This window comes from Bufo bufo, chromosome 4 (genome assembly GCF_905171765.1).
Source record: "Bufo bufo chromosome 4, aBufBuf1.1, whole genome shotgun sequence".
Classification (NCBI taxonomy): domain Eukaryota; kingdom Metazoa; phylum Chordata; class Amphibia; order Anura; family Bufonidae; genus Bufo; species Bufo bufo.
Window position 1 is genome coordinate 545,109,392 of NC_053392.1, and position 25,405 is coordinate 545,134,796.

Below are 25,405 nucleotides of genomic sequence, written 5' to 3' on the forward strand. Positions count from 1 at the left end.
TTTCACCCATTAGCCAAACATCCCTAATATTTTGTGAGTAGTGTACACCATTGTGGGCCTTCAAAAAACCTGAATCCACTGAACTACCCCTCTCTGTTAGAGAAGGATCCCAATTTATCAATGTCAGTCTATTAGTCCATAATGACAGGGATAGTTTGCAATGGCACCCACACAGATATAGTCAATTAATCGGGAAGGTTGCTCAAGCTCTTTTTCAAAGATATCATTGTTGAACTGGGCTCACTGCACAACCTGACAGTTGTTGTTTCTATCTCTTCTACAGGCTATCGATTTCTACTGCGATTAAGATGGAAAAGAATGAGTGAAAAGCTATGAAAATACTACAGTAGTTCATCCGAATGAAATTGCATGCAATAGAAGATACCGTTGTAGTTTTTCTTGGTGTTTCTCCTTGTTTTAACTTTTGTAGTATGTAAAGCAATAAAAAGGGCATATCTTTATGCATTCAGCAGACAAAACTTCAGTTTAAGTTGAAATCATGCTAGAAGCATGGTATATTGAATGTCGAAATATTACAAATTATTTCTCTAGAATTATTGCCCCTAAATTTTACGGCCTGGGGACAGCAGTTTATTTCACATTGTGACATTCCATTACTTTTGTGCCACTATTGGTAGTCTTCCAGTGCATTCTTCCTTCAAGCAACGACTTGTTCTGAATTCTTAACATTTGTTCCAGACCAAAAGGTCAGACAATACCTGGTAGTTATTACTATACACTACAGATGACATGTGTTTGTATATTTGTAAGTGCTTATCGCTGTGTACTTTATGCTTGTATTCTTGATTTCTTGTCATCTTTATTTCTTTGCATGATGTAAATACATGAATGCGTTATTTATTTTATTAATAAATGTGTTTATCTAGAAAATCTAATTTCAACCTACAGATCTAGCAGGCTTTAAAGTAATTCCTGCCGCATTAACACACAAGCTTAACATGCTGGCTTAGTTTAACAATGCAAAGTTTCTAAAGCTTAAAGTTGGTATTGTGTTACACTGTCAGGATAACGTGTTAACTCACTAATGTTGCTGTTTGCTGTATCTGTACTTGGCAATGCATACTTACCAATCTTTTAGTTGGTAAATTCAGGCTCAGGAACACTAAACCCACCAGGGACCATCCACGTATGGGAAGGTCTTCCATTAGCCCTACCAATTTTCAGCCTGCTACGGCCTGGATTTGCTGTGTGTGTCTTTGAAAATTAGGAACAGTGCCTGTAAATTTGGGTCAGTTGGCAACTATGACATTGGGATGGCCAATTTGTATTGAACGATTACAGTTGTACTCGAAGGAAATCTTTAGTTCATTTGCGCAAAGATTCAGCAAGATATCAAGAGTAATCTACCTGGAATCCTGCCCGTAATGATCCCAGTGTTTGCCACCATTGTGTGCTTTTGTTTCATTTCTTATTCCATCTTATCCTTGAGTGACCAACTTTGTATGCAAAAGGCAGTATATGTAGTGAATTTTTATCAAGTGACCCAATGTTTACCATGATGCTACACCTTAAATGGACACTTCCATCAATTTATTTTACCACATATTAGCCTCTATATGAATTTTTAAAGTATAAAACAATTGGATGGTTTCCTGGATATATATTTTTTAAGTCACTTGTATTCCATTTCCTGTCCTGGCTCTTTAACTTCGTCTTTGTTTAAACTTTTAGCATGGCAGACAACCTCCCATAACTGCCTCAGTCAGACCATCACTCTGATTCAATTAGAACATCACACATTACACTAAGCATTGCAATGTTCTTCTATTGACACCTTTATCTAGATCTAGGTCTTAATCTAGGTCCACCATGGTCTCAGTTTAGTTTCTGAGACCACATAGGAAGGTGAGCTTGCAGTGCTGCATGGCCACTGTTCTTGCTGTTGGTCTTTTCCTGTGGGTTGGTGGGGCCTGTGCCCCAATGGTAGGGCCTATTTATTAACCTAACAACATGGGTGTTGTTGGTCTGTCTGAGGGTGTGATGCTGCAGTGGCAGTGCTTGCCATTTGGTAGGGACCCACTTGAAAGAGACCACAATGATGTGTTAGGCATTTTGAACAAAAAGTTTTTTCTGCGCTTTGTGTACAGTTTATTAATTATGCTGAGAAGCAAAAGATCAATGCATGACATGTGGATGTGTGATACATGCTTTTTCTTTAGTTTAAATTATCTTTTCTAGAAGTATTGAACCATCATACTGTTATCCTAATTCTACACCTACTATTGTCATGAGGATGACTCTTCAGATAACATCTTCCCTTCACATCAGCAGTAAACTGATAATGCATTACCTGTCTATATAGGAGGTCTTATCTATGTTAACTGCTAAAGAACAGCAATAGTTTGTATTTAATTTTCAATGGTATAGTACTACTGAAATGAAAAAGCAAATCTGCCAAACATTTAAAAAAAGTCATTGTCACGGGTAATGAGAAGCGGAAAACACCAGATACACAAAAAATAAATAGAAAACAGTCTAGGCCTCAAAAACTAAGGAAGAGGGATGGTGACCTCTTAGTAATCCCTAGGCCTTTCCCTAACTCCTGATGGTGGAAATGCTCATACGCCAGATACCTATGCCCTGCTAAAACTGACAAGCCCTAAGATAGGTCGCAGGAGACGAGACAGCTGGTTCCTTCCCAGATGAAAAAACCCGCGTCTCCCTGAGGAATAGAACCAAAACACACCAGAGAACAGGCAACTTGTACTTAGCTTTGAGATAAATGGAGAAGCAGGAGATCCAAGACTAACAAACTCTAGCAATTCCCAGAGGAAATATCAACAGAAAGTCTATCCAATCTTCTCACCTCTGTCATGGGAGGGACCGTGACAGTAACCCCCTTCTACGGGTGACCTCCGGACACCCAGGACCGACCTTATCAGGATGCGCCCTGTGAAAGGCCTTTATAAGGCGACTGGCATTCACATCGGTCGCCAGAACCCACATTCTTTCCTCTGGACTGTAACCTTTTCAGTGTACGAGATATTGAAGAGATCCACAAAGAATACGTGAGTTCACTATTCTGGCAATCTGAAAATCAAGATTACCATCCACCATGACGGAATGGGGTGGCAGGGAGGACGGTTCAGAAGGTTCGACATATCTTTTAAGCAATGACTTGTGAAAAACATTATGAATTTTAAAAGCCTGCGGAACTTCAAGACGAAAAGCCACCGGATTGATAATGGCAGATATCTTGTATGGCTCAATAAACCTTGGCCCCAACTTCCAAGAGGGTACCTTCAACTTAATGTTTCTTGTGGACAGCCACACTGAATCACCCACTCAGGTCCAGACCATTTAAACGTTTCTTGTCAGCTATACGTTTATACTTTTTGCCCATTTTATTTAGATTGTTTTGAATCTTCCGTCAAATAGATGACAATGAAGAGGAGAATCTTTCCTATTTAGGTATACCAGACGTCTCAGTACCAGAAAATGTGCCAAACTGCGGATGGAACCCATATGCACCAAAAAATGGCGACTTAGCAGTGGACTCCTGTCTACGGTTATTTATGCCAAACTCGGTGAACGACAAAAATCAAGACCACTCTTTGATTCTCAGAGACAAAACATCTCAAATAAGTCTCCAGATTCTGGTTAGTGCGCTCAGTCTGTCCGTTCGACTGAGGATGAAAGGCAGAAGAGAAGGACAATTTGAACCCCAGACGAGTACAGAACGCCTTCCAGAATCTGGAAACAAACTGAGTCCCTCTATCAGACACCACATCAGAGGGAATGCATATAGTTTCACAATGTTATCTACAAACACTTTAGTGAGAGTTTTGGCATTAGGTAAGCCTGATAATAGTATAAAGTGCGCCATCTTGCTAAAGCGCTAAACAACCACCAGAATCACAGTTTATCCAGGGAATTAGGCAAATCTGTGATAAAGTCCATGGACAAATGAGTCCAGGGTCGGGATGGGATAGACAAGGGAAGTAGAGATCCTGAAGGCCGAGTATGAGTCACCTTAGCATGCGCACAAGTCTCACAAGCTGCCACATAGCCCTCAACATGTTTATGTAACCCTGGCCACCAAAATCTCTGGGAAATGAGATCCACAGTGGATCTGCTCCCAGGGTGTCCCATAAGAACAGTATTGTGATGTTCCTTTTTTTTTCAATAGTGTTTATTTATAGAAAGCATTTGAAATTTTACAAAACTTCTCCAAATCCCAAAGGGATACAGAAACGAAGACAGCCAGACAACAAGTCTGAAGACCCGTACTCATACAAGAATCCCTAGTCGGGAAGTACATCAGAATAAGTCAATGGCAAAATGTTGCTAAACAAATGAGCAGTCCCGTAATACATCATGGCATATTTATGAGTACAGGACCCAACAACCATTCACACACACACTCATACAATCTGGAGTCCCAGAACCTGGCACCTAAGCTCAAATAGTACCCTGCGTACATAACCAAAGTCCCCAAATCTGTCAGGATTCCCCCTTGCTGCAAAAGTGAGTTTGTACATCTGCAGGTCAGCGTTTATCAGTTGGATCCAAGAGCCAAGGGTAGGGGTCTTTGGTGGTTTCCAATGCAAAAGGATTGTTTTCCTCCCATAGAACATAAGTAAACGGAGCAACTTCCTTCCATATTTAGTAGGATCTATTTCTGACACTAACCCTAACAGGCACACTATAGGAGAGAGTATCCCTGGGAGTCCCAGCTTTGAGGAGATAAAATCACAAATCTCATTCCAGAACCTCCGCACAACAGGATAAGTCCATACCATATGATATAAGGATCCTCTCAGCTCTCCACACCTAGTACAGGAAGGGTCTGGGAGCCTACGCATATGATGCAGACGCACTGGAGTGAGATAAACCCTGTGTACCCACTTAAGTTGAATGAGTTGATCCCGATCGCTTATTACCGTGTTCTTCCAGACAGAGCTCAGTTCCTCCAGGTGAGACACCTCCAGATCCGGGTTATCAACCCTCCAACGCTCGAAGGAGCGACAGAGCGGTGAATCCTGCAATTTCATGATTTCAACATAGAATGATGAAATAGGTTTATAAGGTTGTTTCACCCGGGCCACAGATTCAATGGGGCCACATTTCAAAGACAAGGATAAGGATTTAAATTGGGCCTCACAGGCATGCCTCAGCTGGAGGTACCGATAGAAACACGTACGGGGAAAATTGTATTCACTATGAAGGCTGTCAAATGAACAGAATACCCCATCCACATACAATTGAGTGAGGTATTTCTCACCCCTCTGAGGCCAAATTCATAATTAGATAAGTGAAGCAGTTATTGCAGCTGCTTATTGCGCCACAATGGTATGTATGGGGACCAAGTATCACATCCCTCACTCTCGGTGTACGTCACCACAAACTGCTTCCAAGCCATCACCACTGAAACCATTGCTTCAGTGTAATGCAGGACTGAAGTTGCTCCCCCCCCGATATACTAAGTTGGCCAATGCCTCATAGAAGCCCACCAGAGCCGCCTCTAACACCACTGCCGGGTTATTGGCATCTGCCCTGATCCACCAGGAGGCATACACTAATTGGGCAGCGATGTAGTACAAATACATGTCTGTAGTCTCAACCCCCCCTGATTATATAAGGCTTTCAAAGACTTCCTAGCAATGCGAGGGGACAGATGCTTCCACAAAAAAGGGGACAAAATCTTATCTAAGTGGATATGGGGGATCTTTATAGGAGCTGCTCTGTAAAGATATAGAAGCTTCGGTAACACAGTCATTTTTATCATATTTGCTCTACTTATCAATGTCAGTGGTAAATTTTCCCAAACTTCGAGTTTACGAGTAATATACTCCGTAGTGGGGACTACATTGAGCCTATAGAACTGCCTGGGATCCCTGTGTACCTTAATCCCCAAGTAAACAAAACAATCCACTACCTTCAAACGTGAGAGGGGCTTTATATCTGCGGGATCCATCTCATCTACCAAGCAGAGGCTAGATTTACTCCAATTAACCCTAAGGCCTGAATATTTCCCAAAGCCATCTATGGTATCCAGAGCTTCCAAGGAGGGACCGGTATCAGCCAGATACACAAGAAGATCATCAGCGTAGAGCGAAATCTTTTCCTGTATTCCCGCTATAGACCATCCCTCAATCAGTCCCGATCCATTAACTAGTTGAGTAAGGGGCTCCATAACCAGGGCAAATAACATAGGTGATAGGGGACACCCCTGCCTAGTACCTCTATGTAAACTAAAGAGGCGCGACAGATACCCATTAACCATAACCCTTGCCATAGGGGCCTGGCATAGTAATTGTACCCACCTTATGAAAGACTGAGGGAAGCCCAGACAGCGCAACGTCTCCCATATAAAGGTTCACTCAACCAAATCGAATGCCTTTTCATTATCGAGAGAAGCAATCGCTCGGTTTCCCGCATTATCATGTGAGACCTGTAAATTAGTAAATAATCTTCTAAGATTAATATCAGTGGTCTTACCCGGCATAAAACCAGACTGATCGGGATCAATCACGGACAAAATTACATCCCTGAGATGTCTAGCGAGAAGTTTAGTTAGGATTTTCGCATCCACATTCAAAAGGGAGATTGATCTATAGGAGCTGCATTGATCCGGAGGTTTCCCAGATTTGTGGATTACCACGATAGTCGCCTCCGTAAATGACGGGGGCAATCTGTTACACTCAAAAGCGTAGTTGAAGAGTTTCAGCAACCGCATGCTTTGCTTGTCTATATCTGCCTTGTACCATTCTACCGGGAAACCATCCGGACCAGGAGACTTCCCCACCATCATGCTCTCTATCGCTGCCCTAACTTCCCCTACATCAATGGGAGCGTCCATAAAAGATCTATCTGCTCAGTAAGCTGAATGGTTTTCAAAAAACCCTGAATATCACTAGCTGTATGAGGTGTTTTAGAGGTATATAGGTCAGAATAATAACAGGCAAATTGAGTGCAAATATCCCCTGGTTGGCAAAATTGAACACCCTCCGCATTAGTAATAAGGGAGACCACTGTCTGAGGATTTTCTGTTTTTGCTAAATAAGCCAACGTCCTCCCGTTTTTGTGCCCTTCCGAGAATATCACTTGCTTTTGATACAATAGCTTATTCTGAGTATATTCCAACAAATGAAGATGATATCTCCTCTAAGCGTCCTCCCATGCCCCCCGGGTCTCTTGGCTAGGGCTTCGCGTATACTCATCCTCCCTGTTAGCAATCTCTTCCTCTATTTTAGTCCTAGTACTCACTAGTTCTGTCCTATGTGAGGCAATGGCATGTATAAATGTGCCGCGCAGCACCGCTTTAAAGGCCTCCCATTCAACAGTAGGATTGGTTGACCACTCATTAGAAGCCCAATACTCTGTCGCCCCCTCCAGGGCCACGCAGGCCACAGGTAGAACCTCGAGCCATCTAGCATTGAGACGCCACTGCCGATCCGGGGGTGCCAGTGGCATAGCCAAGATCACTAGTAACGGGGCATGATCAGAGATACCCCACGGAAGGTATTCCACCTTAGACAGCCACAGCCATAACTCCCTGTTAACAAACACCAAGTCTATGCGGGACAAGGTATCAAAAGAAGCCGAGTGACAGGAATATTGACGGTCACTTGGGTGAAGAAATCTCCATCCTTCAGTCAGAGCATGCGCATCAGCCCAATTGACCAGTGATCTATTATGCAAGGCCTGGGGACGAAGTCTATCTGCAATCGGATCCAACACCGCATTATAGTCACCCATCATAATTAGTGGATCAGTCGGCAAAGTCGATACCTTCCCCATAATGTCATCTAGTACTCCTTTCTGAAAAGGAGGGGGGACGTATACATCCACCACTATGTAGTCTCTTCCCCGTATAGCAGCGTGTACGATAACATAACAACCAGACAAATCAGTCTGCACGGTATGCAACTGAAAAGGGATTGACTTAGATACCAGGACAGAGACTCCCCTAGCGTAATTACGATATACAGCGTGAAATGATGATCCAACCCATGGACGCTTCAATGCCAACAGCTTTTGACCTCTCAAGTGAGTTTCCTGCAATAAAACCAAATCTGGGGAGAATTTCTTCAAGTAATTGAATACAAGAGATCTTTTCACTTTGTCATTAAGCCCCCTGACGTTCCAGGAGATAAATTTACAGGTTGCCATCATGTTATAAAGCCAACCACATAAGACGCAAAAGTCCCAGGACATCCAGGCCATTCACTCACCCACACACACCACAAGACAGAAGACAGACATAGATCACATTTAGTAACCCAGAACAATAGTATTGTTAGGCATAATCCCCCACCCTTCCCAGACCACCCAAACCTATCTGAGCCTATCATCCCAAACTTAAGGCTAGCAATTTCTTGCTAAATCGGAGAGTCCCGGCAAACTAGCTAAACAGTCCCCAATTTGAACTCTGAGAACAGAAAAGTCCACAGTGAGTGAAGATGTTCAGGCCAACTTCAGCTCCCGCAGATAACGTGGACATCCGTGCACAAAGGTAATAAACCCCAAGGGGCCATGGATACTCTCCCGTCCAGCCAGTCTGAGGCCTCCTCCGGAGTAGTGAAGAATTTAACAGAATCCCCATCCTGGATCCTTAAGCGAGCTGGATACAACATAGCATACGGAGGCCCTTTTCCCTCAGACGAGCCCTCACCGTGGTAAATTGGCGTCACAGTTTTTGGACCTCTGAGGAAAAGTCCGGGTAAAACGAGATCCTGGAGTTTTCAAATTTGATGTCCTGTAGCTGATGGGCCGCCGCCAGGATAGTATCGCGGTCCCGATAATTCAGAACTCTCAATATGAAGGGGCGCATCGGAGCTCCTGGTGGCAAGGGCTTGGTAGGTATTCTATGTGCTCTTCCAGACATTTTTTAATAAGTTGCTCCGCAAAAACCTCAGGCGACTGCCCATCAGCCCTCTCAGGTAGGCCCATAATACGTATGTTATTTCGCTTATTGCGATTTTCGGCGTCATCCACTTTCGCTTGCAAGGCCCTCACTTGCTGCTGCAAGGCCCTAACGTGGTTTTCTCCCTGATGAGCCACATCCTCCACTTCACCCAGTCTTCGTTCCACTTCCGTGGTTCTGTCACAGATTTTATGAATGTCATGTCTAAGACAGGTAAGGTCAGACTGTAAGTGGTCAATTTAAACTGTGCGAGTAGACTGACATGCGTGATAGCCAACATTATTTTATTCAAGTCGATCGCCTCTTGGTCAGGAGGACCATCAAGACTCTTATCTTCCGTTTGACTCATGATATCCACCATTAATTTAGGAGGAAGGTGGCCACCAGAAACACCCGTCTTGCGGCCCATGTATATAAGGCTGATGATAAACCGCCAAAAGAGGGTTGTCCACCCCTGGACTGCCCGTTGAGCAGGTGACACTTAGGATGAAGTTCCGGCGTTTAGGCCTGATCCCGGATCCAAGATGGCGATGGGGACACACGGAGCAGAGCGAGGTAGGAGGCCTCACAGAGGTTGTAGTCCCTTGATAGTCAGAGCAGGACCCCCAGGTCTCACAGGCGACTCCTTCTTGATTATTAAGTGCAACTCCACTGTCAAAGAGTTTTCAGAAGCACAGATGGCCAGGATACTGAATGGATTTTAAAAGAGCTGAAGCAAAGAGCGACCTCACTCCATGACAGTTAGGCCATGCCCCCCATTGTGATGTTCCTTAAACATGTGTCGTAGTTCCGAAGGGACAAACAACTTCCCTGGAGGACAGGAATCAGGTGCCTCTCCCTGGGCCTCCAACACCTCTCCCTTAAGTTCAGGATAAAGGGCGGATACAATCACCCCATCAGCCAATATCGGAGCAGGATCCTCCGAATCACCCCCCCCCCCCACCCGGGAAAGCTACGCGACAAGGCATCCGCTTTGACGTTTTTAATCCAAGGGCGATAAGTGACAATGAAATTAAATCTAGTAAAAAACAACGACCATCTGTGATAAACCACAACAAATCTGCCCACCAGATGATGAAAGATGTCATTAATGAAGTGTTAAAAGACGTTTTCCATTCGTCCCCTTCCTTGACTCTTATCAGATTATATGCCGCCCTCAAATCCAACTTAGAGAACACCTTGGCGCCGACAATCTGATTGAATAAATCTGGGATCAAAGGGAGGGGAAAGGGATCACGGATAGTGATGTGATTAAGCTCACTGAAGTCCAAACATGGCCTAAGAGTTCCATCCTTTTTTTTTAACAAAGAAGAACCCTGCGTCCACTGGTGATTTTGATGGTCTAATATGACCTTTAGCCAAACTCTCGGTGATATACTCTCGCATGGCTACTCTTTCGGGTTCAGAAAGATTATACAACCGAGACTTTGGAAATCTAGCTCCGGGAATAAGTTTGACGGAGCAATCATACTCCCGATGAGGAGGCAACCCCTGGTCTCCACCCTCAGAGAAAACATCTGAAAACTCTGAAAGGAAAGAAGGTAACATTTTAGTAGTTACAACAGAAAGCGACGTGCTGAGACAGTTGTCAAGGCGGTAATCACTCCAATCGAGAATCTGTCTCGCTTGCCAATCGATGGTAAGGTTATGTTTGGTTAACCATGGTAAACCTAGCACCAGAGGAGCAGGCAAACCCTCCAGCACAAAACATGAAATGGATTCAATATGAGAATCTCCCACCTTTAGGCGAATGTCCTGCACCATTTGAGACAGACACTTTTGAGAGAGAGAGGGGCGGAATCAATCGCAAACATAGAAATATTTTTGTCTAATGTGCTTGTTGTCAAACCATGCATAGGGACAAACTGGCCATCCATTAGATTAACCCCTGCCCCACTGTCAATAAATACTTCCATTTACACAGTTTTGGAATGCCACCTTGGCAGGCAGGAGAAATCGGGTACTACCGGTAAATGACAAAAGTACATTCTCTGATTCCCCACTCACACTACCAAGAGTAAGAAGTTTTTTTTTTCATTTCACCTTGACGTTTAACATAAGGACATACGTTAACAAAATGTTCTCCTTTACCACAGAAAAAGCAAAGTCTTTTCTTAACCCTAAAGTTTTTATCACCTGGTCCAGGAGTGACCTGCCCCAATTGCATTGGCTCTTTACCAGACATGAGCTCGAGTGTCTCTTTACCCAGAGTGTCAGAAAAGACCGCTTCCCTATATGATAGTACGTCCCGGGCGAGAGGAACTTTAGATCTTTCCCTCAGGCGTCTATTAATACGTACCGCTAGAGACATGGCCACCTCCAATGATTCTGGATTTTTGTGAAATGCCAAGGTGTCCTTCAGGTTCTCAGACAGCCCTTGACAGAATTGACTACGGAGAGCTGGGTCATTCCACTCCGTATCAGTTGCCCACCTCCTAAATTCAGAGCGATAGGACTCTGCAGAACCCTCTCTCTGCCGCAAACCACGCAACTTAGATTCGGCCAAGAAAACACGATCTGGGTCATCGTAAATAAGTCCCAGAGCTCTGAAAAATTTGTCTGCCGACCAGAGGGATTGTGATCCAGATGGCAAGGAGAAAGCCCAAGACTGAGCATCACCTTTAGGACGTAGTCTAAAATATAATTTGCGCGACTCCCTGAACCGAACAAAGTTGTCACTTCCCCCGGAAAACCTATCCTAGAGAGCGACCTTAGGTTCAGGGCAGGCTTGGTTCCCACTGCTGGAACCCATTGCCTGTGGCCTCTGAAATTGTGCAATGGCCGTACGGAGGTCAGCTACCTCCAAAGACAGCCCCTGCATACGATCGACCAGTGCAGAAACAGTATCCATAGCTGCACTGAAAAACACAAAGGATATAGTTTTTTGGGGCGGTTGATAATGTCACGGGTAATGGGGAAGGGGAAAACACCAGATACACAAATCAGTGACCTCCTAGTAATCCCTTTGCTTTTCCCTAACTCCTGCCAGTATGAGCAGATCCTGATGGTGGAAATGCTCATACGCCGGATACCTATGCCCTGCTAAAACTGACGAGCCCTAAGATAGGTAGCAGATGAAGAAACCCGCGTCTCCCTGAGGAATAGAACTAAAACACACCAGAGAACAACAAACAGAACAGGCAACTTGTACTTAGCTTTAAAATGAATGGAGAAGCAGGAGATCCAAGACTAACAAGCTCTAGCAACTCCCAGAGAAAATATCAACCACATGGTCAGCAGTGTGAGGCGGACCTAAATAGAGCCTCATTACTGATAACAAGCAGAACCTGAGGAGAGGTGAGATCCTGCCAAACAACAACATACAAAGAGGAAAACAGAGAGACCTGTCAGATAGCCTAACGTGCAGCAAGTCTATCCGATCTTCGCATCTCTGTCACGAGAGGGACCGTGATAATTATCTATGAATAATGAGCCAGCGCCTCATCTGCAGACAGCTGTTTCGAGGTGAAGAAATAGTATCCCCCCAATATTGAGTTTGCAAAGAGGTATCTTTTTGATAGCCATCTCGCCAGCACCACCTATTGGTTTAAAAATATCCCTTTCTGATGGAAGTGCCCTTTTAAGCCACGGGATAGACAGAAAGGGCAGCTTCTTATGACGCAACATCAAAAATAGCCCAACTTGATCAGCAGACAATGAAGAATTATTAGAATGAGAGATATCATCAGTTGTGTTCTGTTTGTACTGCACTGATCACAGTGAGCAGAACATTACTTGTGAGCATCTTCCACTGGCTACTTACATGTAACTTACTTCGATAGCTAAGATGCATATGAGCCAAGAGGCAGTATTTCAGGGGGCATTATGGCTGCTTATTCTGGGACATAACTGCTGTAACTTATGGGGGCACTATAGTTGGTACTGTGTCACGTTACTGGGACCATTGTGGGAAACTCATGGGCGGCGTTATGGATGGCACCAATTGGGACAATGAAGCTGCTTATTGGGGTACATGTGACATGCTACAGATGCTATTGTGGGCATTGTAGCTGGAGTTTATATTGAGGCTAAACTCATCTGGGCTTCATGTCTGGCACTACTAGGAACTTTGTGGCTGGAACGGAGTGGGGGTGGGGGATGGGGCAACTGCAGACTGCCATGTATAGGAAATGGTGGTTGTTACTGTTATGGAACACTGTGGCTGTCACTGTTACTGGTGCACTGTAGCTGGCAAAATCTGTGCCAGCAAAATAGCTTCTTATACACCTTGGTAATTTATAAAGAAGTAGTAAAGATTAGCATCCTTTTTCTATTCATTTAGTGCATCTTCCATATCTTGGAATACTGTAGCCCTAGAGAAAGCAAGTGCTCTTCAGTTACATCAGGGGCAAAAGCACAGGGGAATGAGTCAAGTATTTAAAAGCTATGTATACCTTCGGGGGGAAATTTGGACTGATTGCATTTTAATCATTTTGGGCTAAAAATAATTTTATCAATTGGTCTTTATTAAAAATATTGAGCCGTTTTGTCACAGAGGGTTAACTGTTTTTCTAGCTGTGTGAATCCTACTTACACTTTCGCTTTGTGCCAGTCATCTAATAACCCTTATCTGTAAACTACACTCATTTAAGCCACATTCTTATCAGTATGATAGGGATTGAGCTTTAGAAGGTCAGAGATCAGAGATAAGTAGGCTGTCAGCTCCCTGTCTGATGAAGCAGAGAGAAAATTCTGATCCTGCTAATAGAGCATCTCAGCTCTGTATAATAAAGACCAATTGAAAAAATGATTTTTACCTCATAATGAGTGCAATGCAATTATACACCTTGGTAATTTATAAAGTAGTAGTAAAAATTAGCATCCTTTTTCTATTCATTTAGTGTATCTTCCATATCTTGGAATACTGTAGCCCTAGAGAAAGCAAGTGCTCTTCAGTTACATCAGGGGCAAAATCACAGGGGAATGAGTCAAGTATTTAAAAGCTATGTATACCTTCGGGGGCAATTTTGTACTGATTGCATTTTAATCATTTTGGGCTAAAAATAATTTTATCAATTGGTCTTTATTAAAAATATTGAGCCGTTTTGTCACAGAGGGTTAACTGTTTTTCTAGCTGTGTGAATCCTACTTACACTTTCGCTTTGTGCCAGTCATCTAATAACCCTTATCTGTAAGCTACACTCATTTAAGCGACATTCTTATCAGTAAGATAGGGATTGAGCTTTAGAAGGTCAAAGATCAGAGATAAGGAGGCTGTCAGCTCCCTGTCTGATGAAGCAGAGAGAAAATTCTGATCCTGCTAATAGAGTATCTTAGCTCTGTATAATAAAGACCAATTGAAAAAAAGATTTTTACCTTATAATGAGTGCAATGCAATAAAAAAATGCCCCCAAATGCCCCACAACGATGATCATACTTAACTTAATTTCTATTTCTGGGTTCGGGGAGCAAGTGACCTGCAGTGGCCTGTCTGTAGTTCCACTGCTGCTCTGTTTTTTACTTTTTCCAGCCACCGCAGTAAATGGATGCAAGTTGGTATCTAGGCGAATGCAGCCAATCACAGGTCTCAGCGGTGTAAGAAGGTACCTGGAATTATCGTGGATGGAAGGTACGTGTCACCGAGGTTCCTGTCCTCGGTGAAGTAAGAGCCAGACTTTATGAGGCTGAACAGGGTGTAAATTAACACCCAGGAGAAAAGGTGACTTTTATTGTTTATGGACTTTCCTTGTGTGTGAACAAACCCCAAGCCACCTGCGTTTTGTGATACACCTTATCTGCATTTTGTTATACACCAATGTGTGAATAAACAGCGCTGTTTGATTCAAGAACTGTGTACCTTGCCTCTATACTGCATCCACTAGTCCTAACTACCAGAGCGAATCCCCACAGCGATCATAGCAGCTTGAACACTATGTCACAGCAGTGATGTACCATTCAAGCCGCTGTGACCACTGAGGCCTGTGATTGGCCTCAGTGGTCAAGGGACTAAGCTATTTCCTGGTCCTGTAGGGACTAGAAGCATCTGAGAAGGGAGCAGATGTGGGACAGGTGAGTTGGGTTTGTTATGTTCAGGAGCAAATGTTAGGACCTCAGGGTTTGATCCTCAGCTCCAAAGCTGGGAAACTCTTTTAAGTCCTCCTGGACCAAATGAGAATTCCCCCAAATTCCCAGAAGGAATAAAAAAAAAATTGGGGCGCAGTTTGTAAGACTTTACCTCTTTTGTGGTTCAGTTTCTGGCATTGTCCTAGCAAAATCAGGACTGGTGTCATATATGCTTTAAATGCAGCAAAACTGACAGATGAGCAAAAAAGAACATAATAAATCAGCTTATTGTGACTGTGACTATAGTGATCAGTGAATTATAATCTTTCAATATTTTATGTGTCTAGTCATACAAAAAATACCCTCTTTCAACAGAGCTACCATACTAAGAGTTCATAGAAATATTCAGTTATACAGTTATACAATTGTGCAAAAAGGCACATCGGATCAGAGAGCAGGACCATATTGAATGTTAAACTAAGATTTTAAAAGGCTTTTCTGGGAGTAGAATATTAATAACCTCAGGATAGGTCATCAATATGAGATCAGTGGACGACAGACTCCTGCGCACCTCCATCGATCAGCTGTTTGTAGAGGCCCCCGATTCAGCCTCCTCTCAGACTTCCGCTGAGAAAAATGCACCAAGAGGATATGCCACTGACTATACTAGCTGGTCATACAAGCAGATATTAAAAGCTGAGACTTTCGCCAATATATTCCTGTCAGGAAAATATCGGAGCCCATCATTGCACCACGTCACGGTCACTCAGCATGGCAAAGGGTCCTACCACTACGCTAACTGTGGTGTAAACACGGTCTGAAGGTGATGTAATCCAGCTCACAGCCCAGCCTGCACACAAATGCCTAGCAGGACAGCCAGTGCAATGTGAACAAAGCAGGACTGTGAGCCCCACCCATATCAGACCATGTGATGGAGGATTCCAGGTGCACAGGAATGTTCAATTGCCAGATGAAGGCACATTCAAGACATAAAACAAAATCACTGTAGAATTGCAGTGGCCAGTATGGCGGAACTGCTCAAACCCCAAACACTGTAGCGTGTTTCTCATTGGGCGAGCAGTCCCATCGCATGTGAACCACAGAAATATCGTGGCAGATATGGAGGAGCTGCTCAAACCCCAAACACTGTAGCGTGTTTATCATTGGGGGAGCAGTCCCACCGCATGTGGACCGCAGCAAACGACCATCCCGAGCAATAAATGCGTACAAAGGAGGACGCCAGCGCGGTCCACATGCACCACAGAAGCATCCTGCACAGGCCGGAGCATTGTGCGGATGAAAATACAATTGTATAAATCACTGAGAAAAATGCACCAAGAGGATATGCCACTGACTATACTAGCTGGTCATACAAGCAGATATTAAAAGCTGAGACTTTCGCCAATATATTCCTGTCAGGAAAATATCGGAGCCCATCATTGCACCACGTCACGGTCACTCAGCATGGCAAAGGGTCCTACCACTACGCTAACTGTGGTGTGAACACAGTCTGAAGGTGATGTAATCCAGCTCACAGCCCAGCCTGCACACAAATGCCTAGCAGGACAGCCAGTGCAATGTGAACAAAGCAGGACTGTGAGCCCCACCCATATCAGACCATGTGATGAAGGATTCCAGGTGCAAAGGAATGTTCAATTGCCAGATGAAGGCACATTCAAGACATAAAACAAAATCACTGTAGAATTGCAGTGGCCAATATGGCGGAACTGCTCAAACCCCAAACACTGTAGCGTGTTTCTCATTGGGCGAGCAGTCCCATCGCATGTGAACCACAGAAATATCGTGGCAGATATGGAGGAGCTGCTCAACCCCATACTGGCCACTGCAATTCTACAGTGATTTCCACTCAGACTTCCAAGCACAGCAACATACATTGCATAGTGGCTGTGCTTGGTATTGCAGCCCAGGCCCGTACAGTTGAATGGGTCTGAGCCATACATAGGCCATGTGACCAACGAATTTGATGTCACTACAATAAAAAGAGGCCAAAGCGCATGGATGAGCGCCGTGGCCTCTTCAAACAGCTAATCGTTAGGGGTGATGGAAGTTGGACCCCCACCAATCAATATCTGATTGGCAAGGGTGATGGAAGTTGGAACCCCACCAATCAATATCTGATCGGCAGGGGTGATGGAAGTTAGACCCCCACCAATCAATGTCTGATCGGCAGGGGTGATTGAAGTTGGACCCCCACCAGTCAATATCTGATCAGCAGGGGTGATTGAAGTTGGACCCCCACCAGTCAATATCTGATCGGCAGGGGTGATTGAATTTGGACCCCCACCAATTAATATCTGATCGGCAGGGGTGATGGAAGTTAGACCCCCACCAATCAATGTCTGATCGGCAGGGGTTATTGAAGTTGGACCTCCACCAATCAATATCTGATCGGCAGGGGTGATTGAAGTTGGACCCACACCAATCAATGTCTGATCGGCGGGGTGATGGAAGTTGGACCCCCACCAATCAATATCTGATCAGCAGGGGTGATGGAAGTTGGACCCCCACCAATCAATATCTGATCGGCAGGGGTGATGGAAGCTGCACCCCCACCCATCAGATATTGATGAATATTGATAGGTCAGAAAACTACTATAAAACTCTATAGATTTCTTCATTTACAATTCCAAACCCGATAAAACCTCCTAAATAGAAATCGCTAGACTGCTAGTCTATACCCTGAAGTGGGACACGGTCTTTGAGAGCTTTAGTCCACTATGAACGATGTTATGAAAGATAATATGTATCTCGCATATAACTTTGCCATCCAATCTTATTTTTCCACTCTGCTGCTTTGAAAAGTATTAGACTAAAATAAGTTATCTTTAGTAACAAGTCGCTGGTTGGAGCAGCCAAGGAGAGAATATCTCAAGGCTAGAGCAAATCTCATTGTAGGAACCTATCTGTGTTTTAATCTTACATATGCACAGTCAGTTACACAGTGAATGGGAAGCAGAATGAAGTGCAAACTGCTCGGCGCCGATATGTGACAATAACATTTATTCATTTCTTGGTTTTTGTTGTATAGTCTATCTCATTTTCCATTCTGCCTACAGCAACGGAGCAAGAAAAAAATTAAGGTAACACAACATTAAGACAATTTAATAGGAGAAAATGTTGGCACATAGTCTGCTGTGAATGTTTGCTGTGGGCTTCAAATCATGCAGATGAAATGTATTAATTTCTCTGGATTTTTTTTATTTAGAACAAGAGTATTCGCTAGGGAAAGCAATCAGCCATTTAATTGAATATTTAACAGGTAGGTTATGTAAAGCAATTAAAATTTTGCATGTAAAGTGTTAATCATAGTTTAGCTCAGGGATTGAAAGATATTTTTAGAGCTATTTCATATTTGCATAGAATATATATTTTTGTGTATGAAGCATATTTTTAAAGGGGTATTCTGACACTTTGATATTGATCCTGAGGATCTGCCATTAGTATCTGATCGGCAGGGATACGACACCCTGCACCCCGCTGATCATCTTTTCTACAGTAGCTCCAGAGCCAGAACTACACAGCTCCATCCATTGTGTGGTGGACAATACTGGTTACTGCAGTACTGCTCCCATTTTGATAGACTGGGAAGCTTCACCACTCTTACACATGTTCTCCATTTGTGGATAATAGCTTTCACTGTGGTTTACTGGAGTCCCAGAGCCTTAGGCCCCTTGCAGACGAGCGTGTCCGGATTAGGTCCGGATGCGTCCCGGTGCATTGCGCCAAACCCGCGCGAGTAGGTACGCAATTGCAGTCAGTTTTGTTTGATTTTAGTGATTGCTTCACATCTGTATTTGAATCTCCTTAGAAATTAGCATCTTGTGCTGATTTTTGAGGCCTTCTAGCTTGATTCACATTGCCAGGCAAGAAAATGGCCTATTGTTTAACCCCTTCCCGACATGGCGCATCGGGCAAGGAGTTTCCACATTCCGCTGTACATGTAAAGTGCACTGACTGAAAAGGCACAGAGGCTGTGCTTGCTGTGTCCGTGCAAACGCAGGCGGGGGGTTCGGCGGTGGAGGACTTGGAGCGGTTAGATGATAAGGCAAAAGGGGAGGTGTATGTCTGTTTCGAAGCCCCTCTAGGGGCGCATTTAAAACAGAAGGTGAGGGAGCGGATTTGGAAGGAGGAGTATGTGGATATTTTTTCCCTGCTCTACCTGGAAAGGTTTAATTTGGATAGGGCTAGGAAGGATGAGGGGAAGAAGGAGGAGGAGGAGAAGAGGAGGCATCGATTAATACCTCGGACGTTTGCCAATTGGTTGCAGGCATTTGGGATTTTGGCGAGCGTGATTGGGGAGAAGTTGCCGGACAATTGTTCTGCGCTTTTCTGTTATACGGATGTGATTGGGGAGGCCTACCGGTCGTATGGGGGGCTCGCATGGTTCAGGTATGACGAGAAATTTAGGCAGCGAAAAGCGATGCGTCCGGACATTAGATGGGACCACAAGGATATTGGTTTGTGGTTAAAGGTGACGGCACCATCTAGATCGGGTCAGCCCTTTCGGGGAGAATTCGGAAGGGGGGTCAATCCACTTTCGCGTTGGCTTCAGCAAAGGGATTGTGTTTTCTTTTCAATGAAGGGGGGTGCAAGTTTGGAGTTAAGTGCAAGTTCAAGCACGAATGCTCCACTTGTGGGGGGTCCCACGGCGCGTTGCGGTGCTTCAAGGGAGGTATACAAAGGAGTGATCCCCATAGCAAAGGGGGAGACGCCGGTGCGCCTGGGAAGGATGGAGCCCTTTCTAAATAGGTATCCTGACGCGGGCGCGGCACGGCTATTGAGGGAAGGATTTTTGTTGGGTTTTAAGATTCCATTTGTTCCGTTGGGGGCTGTGTTGGTTAAAAAGAATTTGAAGTCGGCCAGGGAACACCCGGAGATTGTTACTGAAAAGCTATTAAAGGAGGTCAAGCTAGGGAGGATGGCTGGTCCGTTTTTGGAGCCACCGGTGGCGGACCTGCACGTATCGCCTCTAGGGGTGGTTCCAAAAAAGCAAAAAAATTTTTTTTGCCTTATTCATCATCTTTCTTTTCCAAAAGGGTCGTCGGTCATTTACGGTATAGATCTGGCTTTATGCTCTGTGGTTTATACCTCATTTGACGCGGCAGTAACATGGGTACGGCAGTTCGGAAAGGGGGCGTTTTTGGCAAAGACGGATATTGAGGCAGCATTTCGATTGCTGCCGGTGCATCTGGACAGCCTCCATTTGTTGGGATGTTTTTGGGAGGGTGGGTTTTTTGTTGATCGATGTTTGCCGATGGACTGCTCGCTATCGTGTGCATACTTCGAGGCGTTTAGTACGTTCCTGGAGTGGGCGGTGAAAGACGCGTTCGGATGTGAGTCTCTGATTCATTATCTGGATAATTTTTTGCGTATTGGACCGCCAGATTCGCGCTGTTGTTCCTTGCTTGTGTACACACTAGAGTGTATGTTCAAGGAGTTTGGGTTTCCTTTAGCGGCAGAAAAGACTGTGGGGCCGACCACGGAGTTAAGCTTTCTGGGGATTGTGATAGATACCATGCGGATGGAGTGTCGGTTACCGTTAGAAAAGTTGGCAAATTTGAAGGAGGAGGTGGGGAGGGCTCAGAGGTCGCGGAAGATTAGGTTATGTCAGCTCCAGTCTCTCCTGGGTAAGCTTAACTTTGCTTGCAGGATTATGCCCATGGGGAGGGTTTTCTGTAGAAGGCTGGCCGGGAAAAAAGGCTGGGATTGTCTCGCCTATGCATTTTGTACAGTTGGGGAGGGAATTACGGGAGGATTTGCGGGTTTGGTGCTCCTTTCTTGATCAGTACAATGGTCGTTCGTTATTTATAGGGGACACAGTGGAGTCGTTTGATTTTGAGCTTAATTCGGATGAGGCTGGAGGTAGTGGGTATGGTGTGTACTGTGGTGGGCAAGGGTGCCCGGGGAGGTGGCCTGCGGCTTGGGTAGAGAGGGGTTGGGTGAAGACTATGGCTCTATTGGAGCTTTTCCCCATTGTGGTTGCAGTATTGCTGTGGGGTGAAGTGTTTCGGGACAAAAAGGTGAGGTTTCACTGCAATAACTTGGGAGTGGTTAATGTGATTAAAAGGATGTCAGCTTCGTCCCCTTTGGTGGTGCGGCTACTTCAGTGTTTGGCTTTGAAGTGCTTGTCCATCAATGCATGGGTGGTGGCGGTGCATGTACCCGGGGTTGACAACTGCATTGCTGACGCTCTTTCTCGTTCGCAGTGGGACCGTTTCCGGCGGTTGGCTCCAGATGCGGAGGAGGAGGGGTTGGTCTGCCCGAGTTGTCTGTGGGAGCTGCTGGAGGAGCAGTGGCGGGGCTGATCCAAGCATCTTTGGTGCCCGGTACGTGGGGGTTGTACATGAAGGCTTGGAGGTGTTGGGAGGATTGGTGTGTGAGGGTGGGCGTGATGGACGAGGACTTGGAGGTTCCGTTTCTGTTGTTCTTAGGCTAGTGCAAGGAGGAGGAATGGGCAGTGAATAAAATCAATGGCTATGTGGCTGGGTTGGCATTCGGATTTAGGTTGAGGCAGATGAAGGATTTCACAAAATCTTTTTTGGTGGCGCGGGCGTTAAAAGGCTGGCGTAAGTTGCGTGTGGGGGTCGATTGCAGACGTCCGGTGTCTTTTGAGTTGTTGGTGCAGTTGGGTGTCCAGTTGGAGCAAGTGTGCAGTTCGGAGAGGGAGGTGCGGTTGTTTCAATTGGCCTTCTTGTTAACCTTTTGAGGTAATGGTCGCTGTTCCCTGGAATGGTTACAGTATGGTCTGACATAGTTCCGAGGCAGAAGTGGAGGGGGGCCCGGTCAGTGGAGGGTGTTAATAGAGCCCGGGTTAAGGTTAACTGTGCTATAGGGCGTTTTATGGCAAGAAATGGCGCGGTGGTGGTGAAGCACTCTGACCTGGAAAAGGGCGTCGGGGCCTTTTGGCGGTCAGATGGGGTACACTTAAATGCAGTGGGGATGGACATGTGGAGCCTTGGCTTACAGGATGGAATCGAGGTGGAATTGAGAGTTTGGAGGGACGTGCAGTCTTACGGGGTCAAGGCTGCGCGTCAGTGGCAGGGGGAGGTCCTGGAGTTGGAGATAATGTCAAGTGGTGAGGATAGGAGGGCCCGACGGTTGGGGCTGGACCCCCATGGAGGCAAGTCGATTGTGTCTGGAATTGGGGGGCCATCAGTGGTGCCTCTGAGCTGGGATCAACGGCTGGATACTACACCAGACTGATACTGGGAGTTACTTTCCCCCAATCTGATGAACTGGCCGCTCCATTCATTCTCTATGGGAATATATTTCTGGCAGTCCAATAGAGAATGACTGGAGTGGCAGAGAGCATGCCTGACCTGTCAATCCATCAGATTGAGGGAACAGGATTCTGTTTTTTGGGATCAGTAGGGTCCCTGTAGTCAGTCCCCCACTAATCAGTTAGTTACAGGCACGTGTAGCGCGCTGTGCCAATTCATTTGCCCGCCCATTTTTCAAAGCCCCCTTCATATTTTAAAATGTGGCGCGCGTAGCGTGCTGAGCCAATTCTTTTGCCTGGCCATTTCTAAAAGCCCTGTAGGAGTTGAAAAATGCAGCGCACGCAGGGAAAAACGTTTAGCCCCGCCCATTATTAATAGGCCCTCCTATATATAATAGGCCACTCCCAACAAACACTGTACAGCTGAAATTCTATTGTTGAGGCCTGTCTCTACACATCATACGGAGAGTGGAGGGCCTGTCCTGGCTGCACTGCCTGTTTCACATCATACAATAGACAACAGCAGGCTACAGCCAGGAAGCTCCTCTGCTCTCTTCCCTCCCCAGATCCTGCTCAAGGCCTGTGGTTCCCCCGACCATCTGCCACCCGCCCGTAGCCTGCTGCCCTCCTTGGCCGTCCTCACCCAGCTCTGAATCCTCCTTCTGCAAATGGCAGGGGGACGAGCCGGAGCATCTCCTCTCCTACATAGCGCCCCATACCTCTTACATCCAGTGATGTCATCTTTGTAGTAGACATTCTCTTTCCTCATCTTCTCCATTCAGACCAGACCACCATGATGATTTTTCAGCCATCTCCCTTCTCTGCAGAGATTGACAAACAGAAATTAGTTTCCCACATTTCCATCATCTTCACATCTTCTGAACACCCTTTCCTGCCACCCCCAATACTATACTGCAGAAACAGTCCCCCTGGAAATACTACTACCACACAGCTAGTGCCCCCATCAACAATTATTGGCACACAGTACTCTAAAAAAATAACTGCGCCCAGACACTAATAGTATAAAGATAATGTCCCCCCAAAAATAATTGTGCTAAGCTAAAACTGTACCAGGGTGCCCCCCAAAGTAACAGTCCTCCCCAAAATCTCACCAATAGAAATAATTCTCTGCCAGAGCACACTTAGTAGTAATAATGCCCCTATAGTGCCCATACTAGTTGTTACGACACTCACCGCCAGGTAGATGAAGCTGCCGTTTAGTGAATAAGCCCCTTTCTCCAGAAATGCAGTTTTTAATCCAGCCGATCGTCAAACTCCCGAATGGAGCATACGAAGTGGCAACTCCCGATCAGCAATTCAGTCGAACTCCTTCCACAGCTAGCAATATACGAAAGCGCTGTCCCAATAATAAATCCCTCCACAAACGAGACCAAGCTCCGTCTTGAAAGTCAAACAGGAATCAATTTTATTGAGGGCTACCCGCCCGTATTTATGCAGGTCTCCAACTGGTGGACACGCCCCTAGGGGACCAGAATGGAGACTGACACAGGACAGACATGCAGCACTACAGAGACAATACATCCCCCACAATGCATCATGGTCTCCTCCTCTCTGCCCTGGAAACCTGAGGAGTAATCCCATTATCTCTCAAGACAGAGGGTAACCACAATACACATGTGGGGACAACAGAACAGACATCACCATTTAAACATACAATGTCACAACCCTTTTCAATACACAGACATTTAACATCCCAAAATGGCACGCATTAGACCAGGAGTTCAAGTTAGTTTAAGTCCTTTGTGAACAATGAGGCCATTTAGGTTAACTAGCAGCACACTCTTCTCCTGGGTGGCCGTCCGTTCAGTAGTTCCAATCGGTATTTGGGGAAACACACGAACAGGGGCATACGGGCAGGAAATCCAGCGAAATGAAGGCAAACAGACGAACCAGCAATATAGGCCTATACAGATGGATCTGTCACACGGCTCCCCCCTTGTGGGACACTCCGGCAGACCCGGCTTGACCCTTTAGCGGGTCAACTTGGGGATGACCGGACTAGGAGGTAGCAAGAACGTCGGTTTGCCGGGACAATCCATCTGCATTCCCATTCTGCTTACCGGGTCGGTAGCTGATGGTGAAGTTATACGGTTGTAAAGCTAAACTCCACCGCAGCAGTCTACCATTGTCTCCTGAGACCCGGTTAAGCCAGACAAGGGGATTGTGGTCCGTCACAAGGGAAAATTCCTGTCCATACAAATAAGGGCTTAACTTTTTCAATGCCCAGACCAGGGCCAAGCATTCCTTCTCCACTGCCGCATAACTCACTTCTCGGGGTAACAGCTTTCTACTGAGATATGCAACAGGGTGCTCTCCTCCATCTTCCCCGACCTGGCTCAGCACAGCCCCCAGTCCATACATGGAAGCATCTGTATGGACGAGAAAACGTTTGCTAGGGACTGGGGCAGCCAGGACAGGGGCATTTACAAGAGCCTGTTTGAGTGCTTGAAACGCAGCTTCACAAGCCGGAGACCACAGGACCTGCTTAGGGAGATTTTTCTTAGTCAGGTCAGTCAGGGGCTTAGCAATAGTGCTGTAGTCTGGGACAAAGCGTCTGTAATACCCTGCTGTCCCTAGGAAGGCTAACACCTGGGTCTTAGTGATAGGTGTGGGCCAGTTAGCTACTGCCTCTATCTTCGCCGGCTCCGGTCTCTGGCTCCCACACCCCACTCTGTGACCCAGGTATTGCAATTCAGCCATGCCTAGGTGGCACTTCTCTGGCTTCAATGTCAGGCCAGCAGCCCGAATTTTGTCCAAAACTACCCCTACATGTACTAGGTGTTCCTCCCAGGACCCACCTGTAGATCTCAATGTCATCCAGGTATGCACACGCAAATTCCTGGAATCCATCGAGAAGTCTATCCACCATACGCTGAAAGGTAGCCGGGGCATTCTTCATCCCAAATGGCATGACCTTAAATTGGTACAAGCCAAATGGGGTGACGAAGGCCGACTTGGGGATAGCATCCTCGGCCAGGGGAATCTGCCAATAGCCTTTACACAGGTCTATGGTGGTCAGATAGCGTCCCCTGGCAATACGATCTAATAATTCGTCTACCCGGGGCATCGGGTAGGCGTCAGTGGTGGTCCGCTCGTTGAGCCGCCTGTAGTCTACACAGAACCGCGTGGTCCCATCTTTCTTAGGCACCAGGACTACAGGCGAAGCCCAAGGACTATCGGAGTGTTCGATGACCCCAAGCTGGGTCATCTCCTGTATCTCCTTCCGCATTCCTTCTCGGACTGCTTCAGGG

At 45.7% G+C, this 25,405-nt stretch overlaps 1 protein-coding gene and 1 long non-coding RNA gene across 2 annotated transcripts in view; one reads left to right on the forward strand and one right to left on the reverse strand.

The window, feature by feature from the left end:
* Window positions 1–751, forward strand: part of OTOR (otoraplin) — a 43,177-nt gene extending 42,426 nt beyond the window's left edge. The window contains exon 4 of the mRNA XM_040427521.1: window positions 284–751. Within this exon, the coding sequence (XP_040283455.1) occupies window positions 284–307 (24 nt within the window). The 3' untranslated portion in view covers window positions 308–751. The remainder of the gene's footprint in view (window positions 1–283) is intronic.
* An 11,434-nt stretch (window positions 752–12,185) lies between these two features.
* On the reverse strand, window positions 12,186–22,979 carry LOC120997445. The gene is made up of 3 exons (XR_005778174.1): window positions 22,969–22,979; window positions 15,448–15,453; window positions 12,186–12,309 (listed from the first exon to the last, which is right to left on the reverse strand). It is a non-coding gene; the product is annotated as an uncharacterized LOC120997445 (long non-coding RNA).
* Window positions 22,980–25,405: the final 2,426 nt, after the last annotated feature.